Here is a 23,381-nt window from a genome sequence, read left to right as displayed (position 1 = left end):
ACCTCAACTTATGGTACATAGCAAGCAATTCAATTTTTTCTTAGAATGCCACAACTTTTCTCTGCTTCTTGGGAACACTTCCGGCATCACTAGTGGCACTTCAGATTGGTCCCATAGTATTAGACAAGGTTTACAGTACTGCACTAAATATGATGAAAAGTACATGAGAAACAAGATAAATTACTTTTTACTACAATATGCAAATTATGAGAGACAAACTGCTCATATGAAGATGATAAGCGTCACATATTTTAAGTGGATACTCACAATACGTGAGCTTACTGCAACAGCAGCAGGAGGTAGCTATAAAATTATTACAGTAGTACAGCATATATTATGGTTAACTTTATGCAGTTATGATTTAACACTGCCTCCTTACATTTGTTTACACTCTTCTTAACTGTGAATGGTGCCATATCTTCTTGACTGTGAATGGCGTCTGTGTCTGTGTGCACAAGTTTTGATAAATATTTATTTATTTATTTGAGAGAGGGTCTCACTCTGTCATCCAGGCTAGAGTAAAGCGGCGTGATCTCGGCTTACTGCAACCTCCACCTCCCAGGTTCAAGTGATTCTCCTGCCTCAGCCTCCCATGTAGCTAGGATTACAGGTGCCCACCATCACACCCAGCTAATTTTTGTATTTAGTAGAGATGGGGTTTCACCATGTTGGCTGGGCTGGAAATTTTAATTTTTTTTTTTTTTTTTGAGATGGAGTTTTGCTCTTGTTGCCCATGCTGGAGTGCAATGGCACGATCTTGGCTCACTGCAACTTCCGCCTCCTGGGTTCAAGCGATTCTCCCACCTCAGCCTCTTGAGTAGCTGGGATTACAGGTGTGCACCACCACACCCAGCTAATTTTTTGTATTTTTTGTAGAAACGGGGTTTCACTATGTTAGCCAGGCTGGTCTCGAACTCCTGACCTCAGGTGATCCACCCTCCTCAGCCTCTCAAAGTGCTAGGATTACAGGTGTGAGCCACCGTGCCTGGCAGAAATTTTAATTTTTAATAAAAGATTTGGGCCAGGCACAGTGGCTTACGCCTGTAAACCCAGCACTTTGGGAGGCCAAGGCAGGTGGATCACTTGAGATCAGGAGTTCAAGACCATCCTGGCTTGGTGAAACCAGGTCTCTACAAAAATTAGCAGGGCATGATGGCAGGTGCCTGTAATTCCAGCTACCGGGGAGGCTGAGACGGGAGAATCACTTGAACCCAGGAGGCACAGGTTGCAGTGAGCCGAGACCGTGCCATTGCATTTCAGCCTAAGCAACGGGTGCAAGACTCTGTCTCAAAAAATAATAAATAAATAAATAAATAATCGATTTGTGTATATTTTAAAGTAGTATGTGATAAAATAGACTAGCATCTACATATGTTTTAGGCTACATGACATATCTTTTTCTTTTTGTTCTTTAATGTTTTCATGTTTCTAGGCTACATAGCTTGTCAGTTTCTTCAAATTAACACAAATCACCAAAACATTTTCTAATATATTATGTACTGACAGAAATCCACATATAAATGAACGCACACAATTCAAACCCACGTCGTTCAAGGTCAACTTATACATATATACTCATATGTGTATGATTTTTTTCAGAGTTACACTTTCCCTTGGAAATATAAAGAAGATATGGTTACTTTCCCCAAAGAAATGTCTACATGTGAAGTTTTGCATCCAATTTAGGGGCTCCAAAGATCAAAGTCTTAAAGCCCATGGATCCCTGATAAAGAACTGCAGCATATATCCAGTATTCTAAAAATCTAAAGCTGATTAGTCTAAGCTTGTGTGCGTATACATAGTCTATACTAGGGATGGAATATGATTAGAATCACAAAAGCACAGTTTGGTAAAAACGGTACCACCTAGTGGGCAGGCAGTGGCAATGATTAACAAAAGCCACGTTTTTGCTAATATAATCACTACTGTTACTTTCAAGCAAATGTACTAAGCATGAAGGCTTTCCTTTCCATCCATAACTCACCCTCAGTTTGATGATGTAGATTATAAAACTCTCGAGCAATGATATCTGCCAGCTTCTCACACCATGTCTTTGATGGACAAAAAAGTAATACTGAATGGTTATCACGAATCGTCTCATAACATAAACTAACAACATGGTCCTCATCTCCCTAAAAAAGAAAGATACATAACCACTTTAGTGGTACTTTCAAAAGATTCTCACATCCGTTTAAAAGCACTCATTTTCCTTTCTGGGGAAGCTTTTTCTTCTTGATAGCATAATAAAAATCAGTTACAAAGTCAATAACAAAAGAAAGGAAAAAAAAGAAGAAAAAATAAGCTCCTAATGATGAAAGGTGAAAGAAATAGTTACTATTCATTCAACTAATATTAACTGAGCTCCAATCCTCAGCCAATGGAAATACAATATTGAGTAAAAAGAAAGTCAAGATCCTAATAGTCAAGGGGTTTATAGTCTCACCAAGAGACACATTAAAATACAGATGTCCCCAACTTAAAATGGTTGGACTTTATGATTTTTTTTATTTTACAATGGTGCAAAAGCAGTATGCCTTCAATAGAAACCATACTTTGGGTGCCCATACAACTCTTCTATTTTTCACTCTCAGCACAGTATTCATTAAATTATAAGATATTAAACACTTTATTATAAAACAGGCTTTGTGCTAGATGATTTTGCCCAACTGCAGGCTAATGTAAATGTTCTGGAGAACATTTAAGGTAGGCTAGGCTAAGCTATGATATTCGGTAGGTTAAATGTATTAAATGCATTTTCAACTTACAATGAGTTTATCAGGATATAACCCCATCATAAGTCTAAGAGCATCTGTACTAAATAAATATAAAATGCAATAATAATATATACCATTAAAAGAGAGTTTTACAGTGTTTTGAGGTCTCATATTTGACAGAAAGATCTGAAAGAAAAATTGTCCTGAGAAAGCAATTTAGCTGAGATGTGAAGGTGGGGAAACATTATCTCAATGAAAGGTAACACATTTCAAACAAACAAAAGGGCACGTGTGAATACCCTGTGGTAGCCCTGCAAGTTCTCCATACTGGAAATATCTCAATGTATGTATTAAAAACTGGATTAATGCATCCATTTATTCACTCATTAAACGAATATTTACTAGATGTCAAATATTGTTCTAGGTACTGGGGATGGAGCTGCGAACAAAGCAGAAAAAAAGCTCTACCCTCATAACATTTCTACTCCAGTAGGAAGAGATAGATAATAACAAAAACGAGGTAAGTAAAACACATAAGGGGCCGGGCACAGTGGCTCACTCCTGTAATCCCAGCACTTTGCGAGGCCAAGGCCTGAGGTCGGGAGCTCGAGACCAGCCTGACCTACATGGAGAAGCCCCGTCTCTACTAAAAATACAAAATTAGCTGGGTGTGGTGGCACATGCCTGTAATCCCAACTAGTAGGGAGGCTGAGGCAGAAGAATCGCTTGAACCTGGGAGGCGGAGGTTGCAGTGAGCTGAGATCATGCCATTGCACTCCAGCCTGAGCAACAAGAGCAAAACTCCATCTCAAAAAAAAACAAAAACAAAAACAAAAAAACACATAATATGTTTGGTTTTGAAAAGTGCTAAGGGAAAAGAAATAGAGACCATGTGAGGGAGAACATTATAATTTAGACAAGTTGGCCAGGGAAGGTCTAAGACAGTGACATTTGAGTAAAAGTCCAAAGGTGAAAGAGTAAACCACACTGATCACACTGATGCCCCTAAGGGGAAAGCATTCTAGAAAAAGAGAACCTGAGGCGGGAAATTCATGGTATATTAAAAAACAGCAGAGGCTAGTGTGAAGGAAGTGAGAGGGAACATAGTAGATAGAGCCAGAACACTAAGAGGGGCGGGGGGTATAGATCATGTAGGACCTTACAGACTACTATGAAGACACTGGCTTTTATTCTAAATGAAACAGAAAGCCACTGCAAGTTTCCGAGAAGAAGGATAACATGATCTGATGTTTGTTTTAAATAGATCACTAGCTCCTGGCCGGGCGCGGTGGCTCAAGCCTGTAATCCCAGCACTTTGGGAGGCCGAGACGGGCGGATCACAAGGTCAGGAGATTGAGACCATCCTGGCTAACACGGTGAAACCCCGTCTCTACTAAAAAATACAAAAAAAAAAACTAGCCGGGCGAGGTGGCGGGCGCCTGTAGTCCCAGCTACTCAGGAGGCTGAGGCAGGAAAATGGCGTAAACCTGGGAGGCGGAGATTGCAGTGAGCTGAGATCCGGCCACAGCCTGGGCGACAGAGCCAGACTCCGTCTCAAAAAAAAAAAAAAAAAAAAGATCACTAGCTCCTGATGTAAGCATAGACTGAAAGAGACAAGGTCAGAAGCAGAGAGAACAATTAGGAAATATTTCAGTAATCCAGGTAAGAAGTATAGGTGGTTCAAAAGGGTGGAGGCACAGACATAGTAAAAGAAGAAAAAAAATTAACAGGAAAGCAAATGAATGTGTTCACACATAAATGTATTGAAGTAACCAAGGCATAGCCAGGCGAAATATGGGGCACAGAGCAAAGATTCCACACCAAGCATGCAGAAGTTACAAATGCGTACCTAGATAGTTCGTGAAACACATAAATTTAGTCCTATTCCCAATTCTAAAATGACCCTTAGCTATGTTAGTACTCAGAGAGAGGGACAACTCTGCATAAAAACAGCAGATGCCTCACTCCACCAATGTACATAAGTCAGTTCTTTAACCTCAGGATTAAAGTGTATTTGGGAGCATGGGAGGGTACTTATTTATCAAGCACTTTCTAGATGCCAGATAATTTTTTTAAATCATATTTAATTCTTACAATATTCAAGATAAGGATTATAATATCCTATTTAATAGGTCAAGATATGAGATTCAGATAGGTTTTGTGATTCAACTACTATCTCAGCCATATCAAGTATCTCTATTAAGTATCAGAGGTAGATCTATCAGACTACAAAAATAATATTCTTTTCACTTTACTATATATTATACCTACCATTTAATAAAAAAGTTAATCTTCCATACTAACAGTTAGTGTAAACTAAACCATAAGAAATTATTTTCCCAGTAAAAAGAAAAAGCTACAAGATCAGTTATTTTTTTTAATGTTTATATTATATATCAGGAAACAATTATTTATTTAAATTAAAGGTACAACTACATTTCTTCTCTTACCATCACCACCAATATTTTTTTTGGCGGGGACGGAGTCTCACTCTGTTGCCCAGGCTGGAGTGTAGTGGCATGATCTCGGCTCACTGCAGCCTCTACCTACCATGTTCAAGCAATTCTCCTGCCTCAGCCTCCCAAGCAGCTGGGATTACAGGCACCCACCACCACGCCTAGCTAATTTTTGTATTTTTAGTAGCGACAGGGTTTCACCATGTTGGCCAGGATGGTCTCAAACTCCTGACCTCAAGTGATCCACCTGCCTCGGCCTCCCAACGTGTTGGGATTTATAGACGTCAGCCACCACGCCCAGCTCACCACCAATTCTTTAAGAGGAAACCAGTTAGCTTAATATTAATCCTAATGTATATGTAACTCCCAATTACATCATTCAGAATTGTTAATTTGCTAGAAAATGAAATCAAACACACAGATACTAATAGTAGTGATGTAAATATATTGATTTACCTTCACTTGTAGCATGGGTTCAAATTCCCTCACAAGTTTCATTGAAGAGTCATATATGGAATTTCCAACTTTTACTGACTCCAAAAGCGGTACAGGGCGAAAGTCGGTATGGTAGTATTCAGCATTCAACCAGGAAGCCACAAGCTCCAAATTAGGAAGGGTAGCACTCATGCCAACAATCTGCACAGCATTAGACAGAGAACTGGCTAAATCTGCCTGACTATAAAAAAAACAAATGAAAAGAATATTAAAAGATATAGAATGCATTAATAATTAGTGTTGCTAACAATATTTATGGTTATGTCCTTTGCATACATTTCTTTAGGATATATACCTAAGAATAAAATTACTGAGCCACAGATTGAGTCACAGATTATCTTCAATTTAGATAATCCCACATTGTTTTCCAAGGTAACACCTCCACAATCTGTGTTTTCTATTGTTCCATAATCTTGTCACCACTTGGTATTGTCAATCTTTATAATATGTTAGCAGTTATAGAGGGTACGTGGTAGTATTTCTTTTTTTTTAGACAGGGTCTTGCTCTGTCACCCAGGCTAGAGTACAATGGACGTGTCTCAGCTCACTGCAACCTCTGCCTCCCAGGTTCAAGCGATTCTCCTGCCTCAGCCGCCTGAGTAGCTGGGACTACAGGTGCGTACTACCACACCCGGCTAATTTTTGTATGTTTAGTAGAGACAGTGTTTCACTGTGTTGGCCAGGCTGGTCTTGAACTGACCTCATGATCCGCCCACCTCAGCCTCCCAAAGTGCTGGGATTACAGGCATGAGCCACCGCGCCCAGCCAGTATTTCTTTGAAGATGTAATTTACAGTTCCCTGATAACCAGTGAGACTCATCATCACTTCATGTGTATGAACCACGTGGATACCCTGGTTGTTGTTGTTGTTATTGTTTGAAACAGAGTCTCGCTCTGTCGCCCACTCACTACAGGCTCCACCTCCTGGGTTCACGCCACTCTCCTGCCTCAGCCTCCCGAGTAGCTGGGACTACAGGCACCCACCACCACACCTGGCTAATTTTTTTGTATTTTTAGTAGAGACGGGTTTTCACCGTGTTAGCCAGGATGGTCTCAATCTCCTGACCTCGTAATCCGCCCGCCTCGGCCTCCCAAACTGCTGGGATTACAGGCGTGAGCCACCGTGCCCAGCCAATACCCTGTTTCAAAAGCCTGTTTTTTTGTCCATCGATATAGTGGGTTGTGTTTTCTTACTCATTTGTAGAATTTTTAAATGTCTGGATAGTGACTTTCCTCTTCCATTTTTTGCTCTGTTTTTATTATTTTGTCAAGCTTTCTGTTGCATTATTTTACTTTTTTTTTTTCTAGACAGGGTCTAGCTCTGTCAGCTGGAGTGCAAAGGCGCAATCTCGGCTCATGGCAACCTCTACCTCCAGGGTTCAAGTGATTCTTATGCCACCTGAGTTGCTGGGATTGCAGGTATGCATCAAGACGCCCAGCCAGATTTTGTATTTTTAGTAGAGGCAGGGTTTTGCCATGTTGGGCAGGCTTGTCTAGAACTGGCCTCAAGTGATCTGCCTGCCTCGGCCTCCCAAAGTGCTGGGATTACACGCATAAGCCACCAGGCCTGGCCTTTCTTCTAAGTTATTGGGATGGATCATTAAATAATTGATTGTCAGTCTCTCTTCCTTATAATATATATGTTTTACGCTATCAGTTTTCTTTTAAAAACAACTTTTGCTGCCCTTCACAAGTTTTGTTAGTAAATATTTTTATTATACTTTCAGTTCAAACTATTTTCTCATTTCTGTTGTGATTACTTTTTTGATCTAAAAAATGTCAAAATTGTGTTTATTTCCAGTAATGTAGACATTTTCTAGTTATGCTTTTCTTATAGCTAATTTCACTGCTGTTAGAAAATAAATGATATGGGCCGGGCGCGGTGGCTCAAGCCTGTAATCCCAGCACTTTGGGAGGTCGAGACGGGCAGATCACGAGGTCAGGAGATCGAGACCATCCTGGCTAACATGGTGAAACCCCGTCTCTACCAAAAAAAAACTACAAAAAACTAGCCAGGTGAGGTGGCAGCGCCTGTAGTCCCAGCTACCTGGGAGGCTGAGGCAGGAGAATGGCGTGAACCCGGGAGGCGGAGCTTGCAGTGAGCTGAGATCCGGCCACAGCACTCCAGCCTGGGTGACAGAGACTCCATCTCAAAAAAAAAACAAGAAAAGAAAAGAAATGATATGAATTCATTAAAATATGTTAAGACTTGCTTTATGGTCCAGCATATGGAAACTTTTTAATAAATGTTCCATGTGTAACTCAAATGAACATGTATTCTGCTGTTTTGAGGTAATTGTTCAATATATATCCATTACGTCAAATTTGCTGATTATATTAATCATATTTTCTATATCCCTAGTGATTTGGGATAGAGATGGTTATCTGCTTGTTCTATCACAAGAGAGATGTATTCAATTCTCCCTTAACTGAAGAGAACCTATTGAATACCCAGCACAATGACTAAAAATAGACCAACACCAACACACATCAGTATGAAATTTCACAGCACTGTGGAAAAAGAGGAATGCCTAAAAATTCCCAGACAGAATTTAAAAAATTGTATACAAAGGATGAAAAACCAGCATAGCACTGAATTTCTCAATAGCAATGAGAAAATGAAGTAATGCCTTGACAACTCTGAAGGAAAAGTATTTCCAATCTTGACTTTTATACCTGGACAGTCTATAATTATGGAGACCGAGTACGGTGACTCATGCCTATCATCCTAGCACTTTGGGAGGCCGAGATGGGTAGGTCACCTGAGGTCAGGCATTCGAGACCAGCCTGGCCAACATGATGAAACCCTGTCTCTACTAAAAATACAAAAATTAGCTGGGTGTGGTGGCAGGCGCCTATAATCCCAGCTACTTGGGAGGCTGAGGCAGGAGAATCACTTGAACCCAAGAGGTGGAGGTTGCAGTAAGCCGATGGCACCACTTCACTCCAGCCTGGGCAAAAGAGCAAAACTCCATCTCAAAGAAAAAAAAAAAAAAGAATTATGAGGCATTTTCAGACATGCAAGTTCTTAAAAAATTTATACCTATGTGTGTTCACTGAAATAAAGTAGAAGTTCCTGGAAGATATTCCCACCAAAACAAGAAGGTAAGTCAAGACAGATATATGGGCAAAACACTGGTTGGGGGAAGGGAATCCCAAGATGGTTACTATGTAGCATATATATAGATTAACCACCTATCTAGACTGGAACAACTTGAAGGGTTTTAGGAAAATCTTCAAGAAGATGACTGGCAGAATAGCAAATGTGGTAGAATGCACAACTAGGGAGGAGGCTAGGGATAAATTAGCAGTAAGTATCTGGAAAACCAAGCCATCAAACAAAAAAGACAGTTATTAATTTCAGAGAAAACAAAAAGTTGTTTAGAAAAGCAAAAGTAATCATATTACACTATAGCCCAGTTACCAATGTTATTTATATAGTCATAATAGCATAACACTGAATAATGATCTAAGCAAAATCGTAACATAACTATATTTGAAGAATAGGAAGATAATGAGAGGATAAGGAGAGACTACAGAGAAGGGAGATGATTGGGTAGTGATTAGTAAAGAATTGAAAAGAAAGCTAGATCTTCATCTTTCATAGTAAAAGTCAATATATAAGGTCTGAAATTTAAAAAATTAAGTAGCCACAATTAGAGATGCTGCTGTAAATATTTTTAAAAAGCTACAAGAGTTGAAAGGTTGAAGTAGCCTCTGAGAAGTGGCTAAAAAAATGCTATTTTTCAAAATTAGCCTGACTACTCATATATATAGTACAGAATACAGAAATAGATTTTTTTAAATCTATAATAAAATACAGAAACTAGATTTTTTAAAATCTATAATAAAAATGTATACATTGGAAGGGTGAGCAGCCAGAAAATTAAGAATGTTTACAAAGTAATCTAAAATCAGTTTCAACCTGAAATACTTTTCAGGTTGTTGTTAGAGACATGGTGTTGCTCTGTAGCCCAGGCTGGAGTAAAGTGGCACAATCATACCTCATTGCAGCCTGGAACTCTTGGGCTCAAGTAATCCTCCTGCCTCAGCCTCCTGAGAAGCTGGGATTACAGGTGAGTGCCACCACGCTCAGTTAATTTTTTATCATTTATAGAAATGGGGTCTCACTGTGTTGCCCAGGCTGGTCTGGAACTCAGACTCAAGTGATCCTCCCACCTCAGCCTTCCAAAGTGCTGGGATTACAGGTGTCAGCCACTATGCCTGGACTGACTTCTTCTGGAACAAAAACAAACTACTATACATGAGTTTTCTCAATACGAAAAATATTACACTCCCTTAATTTATTTAACTCATACTTATGCACTTTTTCAGACAATTTCTCAACACTGTTTGAAATCTCAGGAACTCAGTTATTTCACGTACTCACCAAGATGCTGATTTCCGAGTAATATAGCAAATCTTGGTCAGCAAAAGTTCCAGCAGATACCCTCGGTGAGAGTCTCCCAGCATATGTAATTCATCGACAACCACCATTCCTAAAAAGATTTTCCAGATACTAGGTTTTTACAGAATCTCACATCCACGAAGAATTTTTTTCCAACTTTTATTTCACTCTATTTTATTTCCTTTATATCAACTTTTATTTTAGATTCAGGGGGTACATGTGCAGGTTTGTTACCTGGGTATATTGTGTAATGCTGAGGTTTGGAGTACAAATGATCCCATCACCCAGGTACTTAGCAATAGTACCCTATTATTAAATAGTTTTTCAACCCTTGTTCCCTTCTAGTAGTCCCCAGTTTCTGTTGTTGCCATCTTTATGTCCATGAGTACTCAAAGTTTAATTCCCACTTACAAGTGAGAACATGTGGTACTTGGTTTTCTGTTCCTGCATTAATTGGCTTAGGATAATGGCTCCAGCTGCATCCATGTGGCTTTGCTGCAAAGGACATGATTTCATTCTTTTTATGACTGTGACAAGAAGAAATTTAAAAGACTCAATATCTTATATCACACATTGATATAAGATATAATACATTGCAAGTGATGCAAATTTCAAAACATAAATCAAAAATCATATTCCTTATAATGGGCAATTCTTTTCCAAGATGTTTCAGGTATTACAGGCAGCTGTACTACAAGGTATACTGGATCTAAAAATCAATTATTAGCTTACTCAGGGCTAAACAAACCCAGGGAAAACTGCCTCTCATCACTCTTCTAAATTGGCAACTTCACTGAAATAAACATACAATCAAATATCAAAGACATCTATGTCAGTTTTCAGTGTATTGACTTTTCAATGGGAAAACATATATACTCATGTTGGAAAGTAGCTTAGAAAAAAACATAAGAGGGTCCAGAAGAAAAAGACAATTTTAAGAGATTTTTAATATGGTAGGCTAGTGAGTCACTATACTGCAAAACAAAAATATGATCACAATGTCCTTCACTACTTGGAGAATTTAACCAATGTATATACTTGGAAAAATTCTTAAAAATTACTGAAAATTCAGTGTCAACCAATACTTTCTTGAAACATTTTCATAACATAGTTTCCACATGCACTGGTATTCTCCCCATCCCAAATTCTCCCCACCAAAAAACAACTTTCCGGTGAAAAGGAATTTGAGGAGACAATAGGGAACTTCCTAATGACACATGATGTTCTTTTTCCTATCAATAATCTATCTCCAAAATTGTACTGTCTAATGAGTTATTTTAGCACTTATTCATTCATTCACCAAAAAAAAAAAAGTATTCTGCCTACCGTGTGCCAGGCACTGTGCTAGGTACATCAGAAATAGCACTTACTAGGGTCTATTGCAACTCTCAAATATTTAAAGTCCAATGGGGTCACAAGTAATAAGACAATTCTGATACAAATCAATTGCAATTTCTCTCTCCAAGCTTTATGGAGCATAGCCCATGTCTGATTCCCACCCTCCACCCCTACCCTACCATAACTTTACCATGGTATTTTTAAGTGTACCACGTTCTCAACAAGTAGCTGATATTCTTGCTACTTCTGCTGCTGAAATCCTTCTATGCCTGTTGCTACCTCTACATAATGGCCTTTCCATAATGGCAAAAAAAAAACGCATTAAGATAGAAAATCTTCCCAGAATCCCAAGCTCAAATAGAGTGTCAGTTTCTTTAGCTTCCTACCATTTCCATGCTAAATGGTAGACTCTAGGTCCAAGCCCAAAATAGACATCATAGCAGCAGAATATAGTAACAAAAACACATATACGCTAACTGCAAAATGGCATATCTGGCCCAGCAGGCTTCCTTCTATTCCTGGTAAAGTTTAGATAAGAAAGAAGCAAGGAGAAGTTATTGAGGGCTTAAGGATATCCTCTACATTCTGTAAAGTACAAAAATGCAACATAATGGAGTCAATAACAGCAGCAGGACACAAAACTTATAAACACAGCATTCCTAACATTACAGATGCCAATTCTCGCCTCCAGAATTAGACAATAGACAACAGAAAAACAAATGGGACCTACAGAAATTACAACAGCTCCACTTCATTCCATCAAAAATAGCAATAGAAAGTATTTACTTATTTTCTAACTTTCTTACCTAACAGATCCATCTTATTTTCCTCTATGAGGCGATTGATCAGACCGTTGGCTCTCTCAATTGTGCAGACTGCAATATCCAATGAAGAGAAATGCCTTGATGGAGAGGTGCTGCCCATATAACCGTCTACTTTTATTCCTACTTCCTGAAACAGACTCTGAATTGAGTAAAAAGGAACAATACAGGTGAAAAAACTTGGAAATTCAAGAGTTATAAACTGGTTCTATCCCAGAACATAGACATAACTATCTAAAGACATCTACCAGATTACTGTCATCAGTTGTTTCTGGCCAGGACACACTGGTTCTTTTTAGATCATATACTAAAAGTATAAAGTTTAGAACTGACAAAACTTAGATTTCTGTTAAGAGTCAAATAAAATTACGCAATTTTTTTTTTTTTGTTTTTGTTTTTTTTTTTTTTTGAGACGGAGTCTCGCTCTGTCGCCCGGACTGGAGTGCAGTGGCCGGATCTCAGCTCACTGCAAGCTCCGCCTCCCGGGTTTACGCCATTCTCCTGCCTCAGCCTCCCTAGTAGCTGGGACTACAGGCGCCTGCCACCTCGCCCGGCTAGTTTTTGTATTTTTTTAGTAGAGACGGGGTTTCACCGTGTTAGCCAGGATGGTCTCGATCTCCTGACCTCGTGATCCGCCCGTCTCGGCCTCCCAAAGTGCTGGGATTACAGGCTTGAGCCACCGTGCCCGGCCTCTAAATTACGCAATTTTAATGACAGCATAATAATCTAAAAAGTTCTAAGAGCTACTTATAGGAATTAAAATTGGAGAAAAACTACCTTAAGCACTAACATTTTTAATCTAACAAATAGCAAGAAACTAGTTATAACACTTTAAGAAACAAATTTATACTTTATGAGGAAAATAGTCTCATTATCCTAATGACCAATTTTTTAATGTAATTGGAAGAAAAGCTTTTAAAAGTCAAATTCAGTGGGATTTTTATAATGATTTTTTTGTTTTTAGTTTAACTTTTAACTAACATACCTTTCAATAAAAAGGATCCTTTCATCATTTTGTTACTTTGGGTCTAAGTTGAGTGATGTTACCATGTAGGACCAGCTTTGTTGGCTATTGTGCCTCTGAAATAACTGTTAAAAAGATTTATAGAACCATAGAAATTTAGAGCTATTCATTCAATAAAATTTTCCTGAGTGTTTACTGAGTTAACCTACGGTGCTAAGGATTAACATTCTAATTTTACAAATAAAAAAACTAAGGCCCAACAGGTTATATGCCTGGCCTAAAGACATAGTTAGTTGCAAAACTGGGACTAGAACCCATATTTCTTTAACAATCAGTATAACAATCTTTCCATTCCAAAAGCACATATTTTTCACTGCAGAAATCACAACAGTAAATTTATTCCATTTAATAAAACACTGTATTTGTGAAAATGCCCTAAAAACTGTGAGCATCATATTGATGTAAACTACTATTAGTCATTTCTGCAGAACAGAGGAACAGATCACATACCTGGAGCTTTACATAAGCACCAATGGATCTTGACCTTCATCCCCTAAATACTCCTAAATAGACCTCAATTAGAGCAGGATATGCTTCCTTAAACACTCTTTCCTTTCTATGCTTCAGTCTAGTCCGACTGTTCAATTAAATGCTGATTCTTAACGTACATGTTTATATGCTAGTTTAAGTATTTTATTTCCTAAGAAAAGGTTTACAAATTTTTACACAATTTTCACCAATTATTCTTTTGATTTGATGGCCCCTTCTCCTTAATAATAATTTTTTTTAAGTTTCCTTCTGTAATCTTTTTAATTTTTTCTTTTTTTTTTTTTTTTTTTTGAGACAGAGTCTCACTCTGTTGCCTAGGCTGGAGTGCAATAGCGCAATCTCGGCTTACTGTTACCTCTGCCTCCCAGGTTCAAGCGATTTTCTCACCTCAGCCTCCCGAGTGGCTGGGATTACAGGTGTGCACCACCACACCCAGCTAACTTTCGTATTTTTAGTAGAGATGGGGTTTCACCATCTTGGCCAGGCTGGTCTTGATCTCCTGACCTCAGGTGACCTGCTCACCTCAGTCTCCCAAAGTGCTGGGATTACAGGCATGAACCACCACACCCGGCCCCCTGCTGTAAATTTTTTTTTTTTTTTTTTTTGAGACGGAGTCTCGCTCTGTCGCCCAGGCGGGAGTGCAGTGGCCGGATCTCAGCTCACTGCAAGCTCCGCCTCCCGGGTTTACGCCATTCTCCTGCCTCAGCCTCCCGAGTAGCTGGGACTACAGGCGCCCGCCACCTCGCCCGGCTAGTTTTTTGTATTTTTTAGTAGAGACGGGGTTTCACCGTGTTAGCCAGGATGGTCTCCATCTCCTGACCTCGTGATCCACCCGTCTCGGCCTCCCAAAGTGCTGGGATTACAGGCTTGAGCCACCGCGCCCAGCCTACAAATTTTTAATGCTTTCAGCAGTCACCTCTTAAAGCTACATGGGACGCAATAAAGAAACTTTGTTTTCCACTTGCTTTTATAATTCTATTTCAAATGAATGAAACCAAGGCTGCCAATAATGAGCCTTTCACTATTTCTAACTTAGTAAAAAACATTACCTGGAGGTAGTATTTCTTCTCTTTAGCCACAGAAACAAAGGGAAGAATAAACAAAGCTTTCTTCTGCATTTCCAAAACCCGCTTCAAAATAAGTAATTCTGCCACAAGAGTCTTCCCAGCACTTGTAGGAGCTAAAATATGATTATTCCACAATATTATAAGAAAAAATATTTGGTACAATTCATTAATAAATGTTTTAAGCATGTGTAGTACTACAGAGCCTAAGGCTAATGGATCACTAAGAGCCCAATAGCACTTAAAATCTTTACACACTGAAATGCCCGTTACTTTAAACCAGCTGTCTTAATAGCCTCAACTAAAAACAGTGTAAACAAATCTTTATATCAGCTGTATATGATGAATACCACTGAGTACCTAGTTTATACCTAAAGATCCTTTCCTGTAAGTACCAAATGGGTAAAAGGCCTGCTTTGAGGAAGTAGATGAACGAGTCTCTATTACTATAAAAATAAAAAATAATAATAGCCGGGCGTGGTGGCAGGCACCTGTAATCCCAGTTACTCCAGAGGCTGAGGCACAAGAATCGCTTCATCCTAGGAGGCAGAGGTTGCAGTGAGCCGAGATCACCCCACTGCACTCCAGCCTGGGCGACAGTGAGAGATTTCGTCTCAAAAAGAAAAAAAAAAAAGAAAAGAAAAGAAGTGGAAGGAAAGGAGTTGCAAGGAATCTTATGGAAAGAAAATAGAATTTATGAGAAGGTAAGGAAGAAAGCAAGGGGAAGCCGGAGTGGTGGCTGACACCTGCAATCCCAGCACTTTGGGAGGCCGAGATGGGCAAGGTGGTGTGCATCTGTAATCCCAGCATCTCAGGAGGCTGAGGCCTGAGAATCACTTAAACCCAGGAAGCTGAGGCTGCAGTCACACCATTGCACTACAGCATGGGTGACACAGCAAGACTCTGTTCCAAAAAAAGAAAGGAAGAGGAAAGGAAGGCCATGCCTAAGAAAGAGCATATGGTACAAAGGGCCTACAAGAAATCCTGGCATGTTCAGATGACATAGTAGGTAATTTACTAAGCATGGAGTATAAAGTACCCCAGGGGTATAAAAGAAGAGACATGAAAGTGCCACAAGAAGAGTTTATAATCCCACTATTTAAGGAGTTTAAACCTTGTCCTGAAAGCAATGCAGTGTGTGTGACTGATGAGTTTTATGAAAAGGAGTGACAAGATCATATTTGTACTTTATAAAGATCTCTTTGGACTGGGCATAGTGAATCATGCCTGTAATCTCAAAACTTTGGGAGGATCACTTGAGCTCAGGAGTTCAAGACAAGCCTGGGCAACACAGTGCCACCCCCATCTCTACAAAAAATTTAAACAAAAAATTTTTTTTAAAAGACCACTTTGGGGCTGGGTGTGGTGGCGGGCGCCTATAATTCCAGCTGCTCGGAAGGCTGAGGCAGGAGAATCGCTTGAACCCAGGAGGCAGAGGTTGCAGTGAGCTGATATTGTGCCATTGCACTCCAGCCTGGGCAACAAGAGCGAAACTCCATCAAAAAGAAAAAAAAAAAAAGACTATTTTGGCTGCAGGAGCAGGGCAAGATCAGAGGAAAAGAATGAACTAGTTTCAAAGCTACTCCATAATCTAGAAGAAAGATGATAATGAGCTGTACTAGGTAATGGACCTAAAAACAGAAAGGAGGAGTCAGAAGCAAGAGATATACGCAGTAACAGACACCAGGACTTGGTGATTAATTGTATAAGCTGGTGACCAGAGTTCTGAATGATACCCAAGTTTCGGTTTCAAGCAATTGAAATGGTCAAGCCATTATGCCACTGCCACTGACTGCGACCTCTTAGCATTTACAAGTATTTTATTTTGTATTTTATTTTTTGTAATGCCCTTTCACAATACAAGTACTTTCTATGTGCCAAAAACTGTTCTGAGTTCTTATATATTAAATAATTTAATCAACCCTAAGTACTACCAATGCACACATACTCACAAACACATATATACTCTCTCACTCCTCCTAAGTAATCTGTGAGGCTGCATAGCCAGTAAGTGATAGCTTTCAAATCCAACCAGTCTAATTCCACTGCCTGAATTTATATCTGCTGATAATTATTTAATTCTTCCCTACAGCCATAATGAAAAAATCTGTGTGACTCGTAATTTCGGAGAAAACTGACACAAAGGAATTGCATCTTACCAAATGATTAAATCTAAAGTCAGTGTAGAAAGCATGAGTCAAAAATTGTGTATGTCATGGTTGCCCTTGAAAACCCATATAGGGCCAGGCGTGGTGGCTCATGCCTGTAATCCCAGGGCTTTGGGAGGCTGAGGTAGGTGGATCACCTGAGGTCAGGAGTTCCAGACCAGCCTGACCAAGATGGTGAAACCCCGTCTCTACTAAAAATACAAAAATTAGCTGGGCATGGTGGCAGGCATCTGTAATCCCAGCTACTCCTGAGGCAGGAGAATCACTTGAACTCGGGAGGCAGAGGTTGCAGTGAGCCGATATCACGCCATTGCACTCCGGTCTGGGCAACAGAGCAAGACACCATCTCAAAAAAAAAAACAAAAAGAAAACCCATAAAAATTGTATATAAAGTATATTACATATTATTTGTATATACAACTCTGTACAAACAGGTCAATTTATAGCTGAACACAGTGACTCACACCTATAATCCCAGCATTTGGGAGGCTAAGGTGGGCGGATCACTTGAGGTCAGACATTCAAGACCAGCCTGGCTAACATGGTGAAATCCCATCTCTAGGCCGGGCGCGGTGGCTCAAGCCTATAATCCCAGTACTTTGGGAGGCCGAGACGGGCGGATCACAAGGTCAGGAGATCGAGACCATCCTGGCTAACACGGTGAAACCCCGTCTCTACTAAAAATGCAAAAAAATTAGCCGGGCGTGGCGGCGAGCGCTTGTAGTCCCAGCTACTTGGGCGGCTGAGGCAGGGGAATGGCGTGAACCCGGGAGGCGGAGCTTGTAGTGAGCCGGGATCGCGCCACTGCACTCCAACCTGGGCCACTGAGCGAGACTCCGTCTCAAAAAAAAAAAAAAAAAAAAGAAATCCCATCTCTACTAAAAATACAAAAAAGTAGCCAGGCCTGGTGGCACATGCCTGTAATCCCAGCTACTTGGGAGGCTGAGGCTTGAACCTGGGAGGTGGAAGTTGCAGTGAGCCCAGATAGCGCCACTGCACTCCAGCCTGGAGCAGGACTCCATCAAAAAACAAAAACAACAACAACAACAACAACAAAAACTCAATTAACAAACATATAATGATAATACTCATACCCTGAAAAGCAACCAGGATCAAACAGGGGAAGGGCAGATTTACATCTCCCATTGTACACTCACTGGGATATTATGTTTGTTGAGAATGATGGCAGACAGAATTGTCCACTCTTTAAATTGTCATTTTTTCTTGCTTCCCCCGTCCCCAAACAATAAAACTTTTGTAACTTAAATATAAATAAATAAAACTCCACTTTTCGCAGATTTTAAGATTTTTCTCTAGTTATAAAGCACTGCCTCATTCACCTTTTAAAAGAACCACAACTACCTCAATATTGTTTACATTCATATCTTAAAAATAGTAATTAATTTACATAAATTTCGATACCTGAATAAACTAAATTCTTTCCTTCCAGGACTTGTCCAAGCAAAAGGCACTCTGCCTGCCATTCGAACATCTTTTTTACACCAAAACTGTGGTATTTTTCCAGAACTGCTTTAGGAAGTCCCCAGTTTGCCAATAGTAGCTTGTCTATTTGGTAGTCGGGAACTGTAGGCTTGCATTCTCCTTTTAGGAAAAAGAAAAAATTAAAAATTTAATTTATTTCTAATATATGAGTTTGACAATTAGCCCTTCACCGTGTGTTGGAATTCCTACATGTTGAAATGAAGCTCTTTAAAGCATATCCTGACTTCAAGAATCTTATGAGAAATTGACCATGTATAGAAAAGTAATAAATTGTTATTTACTGCATATAATAAAAACAATTCCTTAAAAGCCTCAAACAAACAAAAAAGCGTGTAATACACAGTAGATTAAGGGTGTTGGAATTACGGGTGGAGTTGGGGTAAGAGGGCAATATGGAAGCACCACAAAGCTAAGTTAGGTGAGTTTCTATTTATAGTAAGTTTTAGTTCCATGACGACTGCACAACTAACGATTTTAAAAAACTGGGTCGACATCCACGGGACACCCAACCAATCTCATTACGAATCCCTTCCAGCCTTCCTCTGGACGCCGAACAGCCTGTGCCATACTCCAGGCCCAACAATCCTGTCTTAAGGGTCTGTAAGGAGTACTGGGTACTGTGAGGAACGAGCCGCCGAACAGGTGATGGGATTTGGCTAACTAGGAAGTTGTTTCTGTAAAGGTCGAAAGACCCAGAAGCCACGTGAATATTAATACCAGGCGATCACTGAAAAGATGCGTATGTCTGAACAGAAAGTGACCTGCCACACCAGGCCCAAGTCACAGAGGAGTAGAAGCCCAATGGGGTATGCAGTGAAGCAAGTCCCGTGGGGTGAGGACACCTCCCGACCCATGGCCCGGCGGAGCTGCCCCCGTTGCCCGCGGCCTCCCGGGTTCCTGGAGCACCTGCAGCTGCGGCCGACTGACCGCTGCGGTCCTTCAGGCAGCGACCCAGGCCCGGCGGCGGACTCAGCACGGACCCGGAGAGGAGCTGGGGGCTGGCACTGCTGTCACCGCCGCTTCCCGAGAACGAATCTGAGCCTGATTCTGAACGCCGCCGTTTCCCATCCCGACGCAGAAGATTCATGGCAAATCCTTCTCGGCAGATCAGGGCAAGCCACAGTTCCAGCGTCCTCCCTCTCGGGAGAACCCTGGCCTGTCAAGAGGTGCGGTCATCTTCCCGCCGGTCTTCAAACTCAAGCCTCCCAGCCCGCCCCGGAACCATAGAGTTCTCCGTGGCATAACTAACCCGAAAGCCATAGAATCGTGGGGAAGGAGCGGCTCTCGCGGATGTCTAAGACTTCCGGCCTCCAGCCTCCGTGGTTGGTTAATATGAGAGGTAGATTAAATAGGAAGAATACAGAATCTACAGTTATAACCATACTGACCTAAAAACCTTCCTTCTCTTTTTGTCCATTTCTGGTTTGAATAGGAAGGCCATGCTAACTTCATAAAATGGGCTGCCCATAATAGGTAGATCAGGGAAGTAGCTCTTCTTAACGTATTGGTATTTTGTAAAAAATTATTTCAGATTGAGAAGCATTAATGCAAGATAGCCTAGGGTTTCTAATGGAGCATAATTTCCCCCTTTCACCTAGTGTATGATGGTAGGGTAGGTCTATTTCTGAACACAATTTCCATTTTAGCCAGCATGCATTGTGAGGAATATGTAATGAGGAACTGGGGATTGCTGGCTGACAGACCCCTGACACACTGTATGAACGCCGCGAAGAAGGGGCTCTGAATATACCCGAGTGATCGTTATGAGTCAAGAGCTTAGTAATGCATCTGTATTGTCCCTTTTGTAAAGGTAGAAGCGAACGAGTTCTGGACGTAAAATAGTTGCACAATTCATTTCACCAAGCAAACCTAGTAGGTCCCAAGCCTGACCTGAAGAGGCTGTGCAATTCTAGAGCACTAAAAATCTCAAAAGGTCCAGTCCAATTAAAAAAAAAAAAACTCGAATACAATCTGGCGCCGGGCGCTGTGGCTCACGCCTGTAATCCCAGCACTTTGGGAGGCCGAGACGGGCGGATCACGAGGTCAGGAGATCGAGACCATCCTAGCTAACACGGTGAAACCCCGTCTCTACTAAAAAATACAAAAAACTAGCCGGGCGAGGTGGCGGGCGCCTGTAGTCCCAGCTACTCAGGAGGCTGAGGCAGGAGAATGGCGTAAACCCGGGAGGCGGAGCTTGCAGTGAGCTGAGATCCGGCCACTGCACCCCAGCCTGGGCGACAGAGCAAGACTCCGTCTCAAAAAAAAAAAAAAAAAAAAAAAAATACAATCTGGAAAATAACATTCGAACCATCAATTCTTTCCTTGAAAACCTAAGTGATTTAAATGACAATATTCTAAAGTTCCACGAGATGGCGACATTACTCCGTGAATGAGACATTTTTCCTTCACCTTTTATGCAATTAACAACTATTTATGAGTATCTACTGTAAGCTACCCACTGGGTAAATGGCAGTGAAATGGCATAAAATGGTTCCTGCTCTCGAAGAGAAAGAGTCTAGAGAACAAGGCAGACATTAAACAAGTCAGTCAATGAAGTGTGCCATATGCTCAGGCAGAAATGAATAGAGTACTATTAAAGAAATAAAAGAGATCCGAACGGGCATGGTGGCTCACGCCTGTAATCCCAGCACTTTGGGAGGCCGAGACGAGTGCATCACCTGAGGTCAGGAGCTCTAGACCAGCCTGGCCAACATGGTGAAACCCTGTCTCTACAAAAATACAAAAATTAGCTGGGCATGATGGCGGGTGCCTGTAGTCCCAGCTATTCGGGAGGCTGAAGCGGGAGAATTGCTTGAACCCAGGAGGCGGAGGTTGTAGTGAGCCAAGATCACACCACTGCACTCCAACCTGGGCGAGGGAATAAGACTCCGTCTCAAAAAAAAAAAGAGAGATCCCTGGATTGTAATTACGAAAGAACTTTTTCGGATGCAGTGTAACTTAAGGGTTCACAGTGCAACTCTGGGGGCAGTCAGTCTAGGTTTGAAGACTTAGTAGCTGTGAGATCTTGGGTAACTTGCTTAACCCTTTTTTTTTTTTTTTTTTTTTTTGAGACGGAGTGTCCCAATCTGTCGCCCAGGCTGGAGTGCAGTGGCTTGATTGATCTCTGCTGACTGCAACCTCTGCCTCCCAGGTTCAAGCGTTTCTCCTGCCTCAGCCTCCCAAGTAGCTGGGATTACAGGCCCACACCCGGCTAATTTTTGCATTTTTAGTAAAGACAGGGTTTCACCATACTGGTCAGACTGGTCTCGAATTCCTGACCTCAAATGACCCGTCCACCTCCGCCTCCCAAAGTGCTGGGATTACAGCCTAACTCTTTTGTGCTTCCATGTCCTCATCTATAGAGGTAATAATTGTAGTAACTTATTTGGTTATTTTGAGGACTGAATAAGTCAATATGTGTAAAGTGCTTAGAATAGTGCTGGCACATAATAAATACTATTCAGAGAAAATATTTAGATGTTCTAATATAGCTCCCAATTTAAATTCAGCATTTTCTTGGGAAAAGACTAAGCTAGAAAAATCTCTTACAAAGCTATTCTGTTTTTATTATTAGGTGAACTATGATCAAATGAGAAAAATAATTAGAAAGGAATTGAAAGGAATGTTTTATGTCATCCTACCAAAAGCCTGGAGAATATTTTTAAATATATAATTTATTTTAAATTTATTTTAAATGTTCAACATTTCTAATGTTTTCAGAAAAACTCTGAAAATGGAGAAGAGAAGGCTATTTCTCAAAAATATTAAAGATGTTTATGCTAACAGTCATCATAATAAATAATATTAAAATACCAGAAGCATTTTCCATCTATATTGTGTCTAAGCTTGTGTTCCTTGGAATTTTGTCTGTGATAATTCTTCAAGGAGGCCAGACATGGTGGCTCACACCTGTAATCCCAGCACTTTGGGAGGCCGAGGCAGGCGAATCATCTGAGGTCAGGAGTTTGAGACCAGCTGGGCCAACATGGTGAAACCCCGTCTCTACTAAAAATACAAAACTTAGCCAGGCCTTGTGCTGCACCTGTGGTCCCAGCTACTTGGGAGGCTAAGGCAGGAGAATGACTTGAACCCGGGAGGTGGAGGTTACAGTGAACCAGGATCACACCACCACGCACTCTAGCCTGGGTGATAGAGCAAGACTCAGTCTCAAAAAAAAAAATTCTTCAAGGTCTGAGTAAACCCCTCCAAATAAAATTTACACATACTTCTGCCAGTTACCTGGGAGACATACTAATTGTGGATCACTTTAAATTTAATCTTTGGCTTTTTTTTTTTTTTTTTTAATATAGAAGTAGTAGGATTTTGTTAGATACTCAGAGTCAGGTTTGTGCAGGCTTGCATTCTTATTGTCTCAATCTGCAGGACAGATATTTCTCTGCTTTATTTACTGAGAGGGCTGCTTTTCTTGGGTTTTGGCTTTCTGCAGAATTTTTTTTTTTTTTTTTTTTTTTTTTTTTTTTTTTGAGACAGGGTCTCACTCTGTTGCCTGGGCTGGAGTGCAGTGGTGTGATCGCAACTCACTGCAACCTCCACCTCCCAGGTTCAAGTGATTCTCGTGCCTCAGCCTCCCGAGTAGCTGGGACCACAGGTGGGCACTACCACACCCAGCTCATTTTTGTATTTTTTGGTAGAGATGGGGTTTCACCATGTTGACCAGGCTGGTCTCGAACTCCTGACCTCAAGTGATCCACCAGTCTTGGCCTCCCAAAGTGCTGGGATTACAGGCATGAGCCACCACACCTGGCCTATACAACGAATTTTAGATCTTACCTCTCACCCTGCTAGGAACAACAGATTCCTATCCTTCAAAGCCCATAATTCATGCTCTAGACTCCAGGGAGAACAGCAGGTATCACTATGGAAAACTTTGGGTCTAGTGC

At 40.8% G+C, this 23,381-nt stretch overlaps 1 protein-coding gene across 2 annotated transcripts in view; it reads right to left on the bottom strand.

The window, feature by feature from the left end:
• POLQ (DNA polymerase theta) overlaps positions 1-19,696 on the bottom strand; it is a 109,636-nt gene extending 89,940 nt beyond the window's left edge. Inside the window, exons 1-7 of one of the 2 annotated variants that reach the window (XM_033211084.1) lie at positions 19,387-19,696; positions 18,400-18,579; positions 14,795-14,925; positions 12,218-12,374; positions 10,056-10,164; positions 5,627-5,846; positions 1,985-2,132 (exon numbers count right to left, since the gene is read on the bottom strand). In XM_033211084.1, the coding sequence (XP_033066975.1) occupies positions 1,985-2,132; positions 5,627-5,846; positions 10,056-10,164; positions 12,218-12,374; positions 14,795-14,925; positions 18,400-18,579; positions 19,387-19,567 (1,126 nt within the window). In that variant the 5' untranslated portion in view covers positions 19,568-19,696. Of the gene's footprint in view, positions 1-1,984; positions 2,133-5,626; positions 5,847-10,055; positions 10,165-12,217; positions 12,375-13,217; positions 13,309-14,794; positions 14,926-18,399; positions 18,580-19,386 lie in introns of those variants that run through there. The other variant, XM_033211085.1, reaches the window with a different exon arrangement.
• Between the last annotated feature and the right edge of the window lie 3,685 nt (positions 19,697-23,381).

This window comes from Trachypithecus francoisi, unplaced genomic scaffold (assembly GCF_009764315.1).
Source record: "Trachypithecus francoisi isolate TF-2019V2 unplaced genomic scaffold, Tfra_2.0 Lachesis_group0, whole genome shotgun sequence".
Taxonomy (NCBI): Eukaryota; Metazoa; Chordata; class Mammalia; order Primates; family Cercopithecidae; genus Trachypithecus; species Trachypithecus francoisi.
The sequence above is the reverse complement of the archived record's forward strand: the minus strand, read 5'-3'. Positions and strand labels throughout refer to the sequence as shown.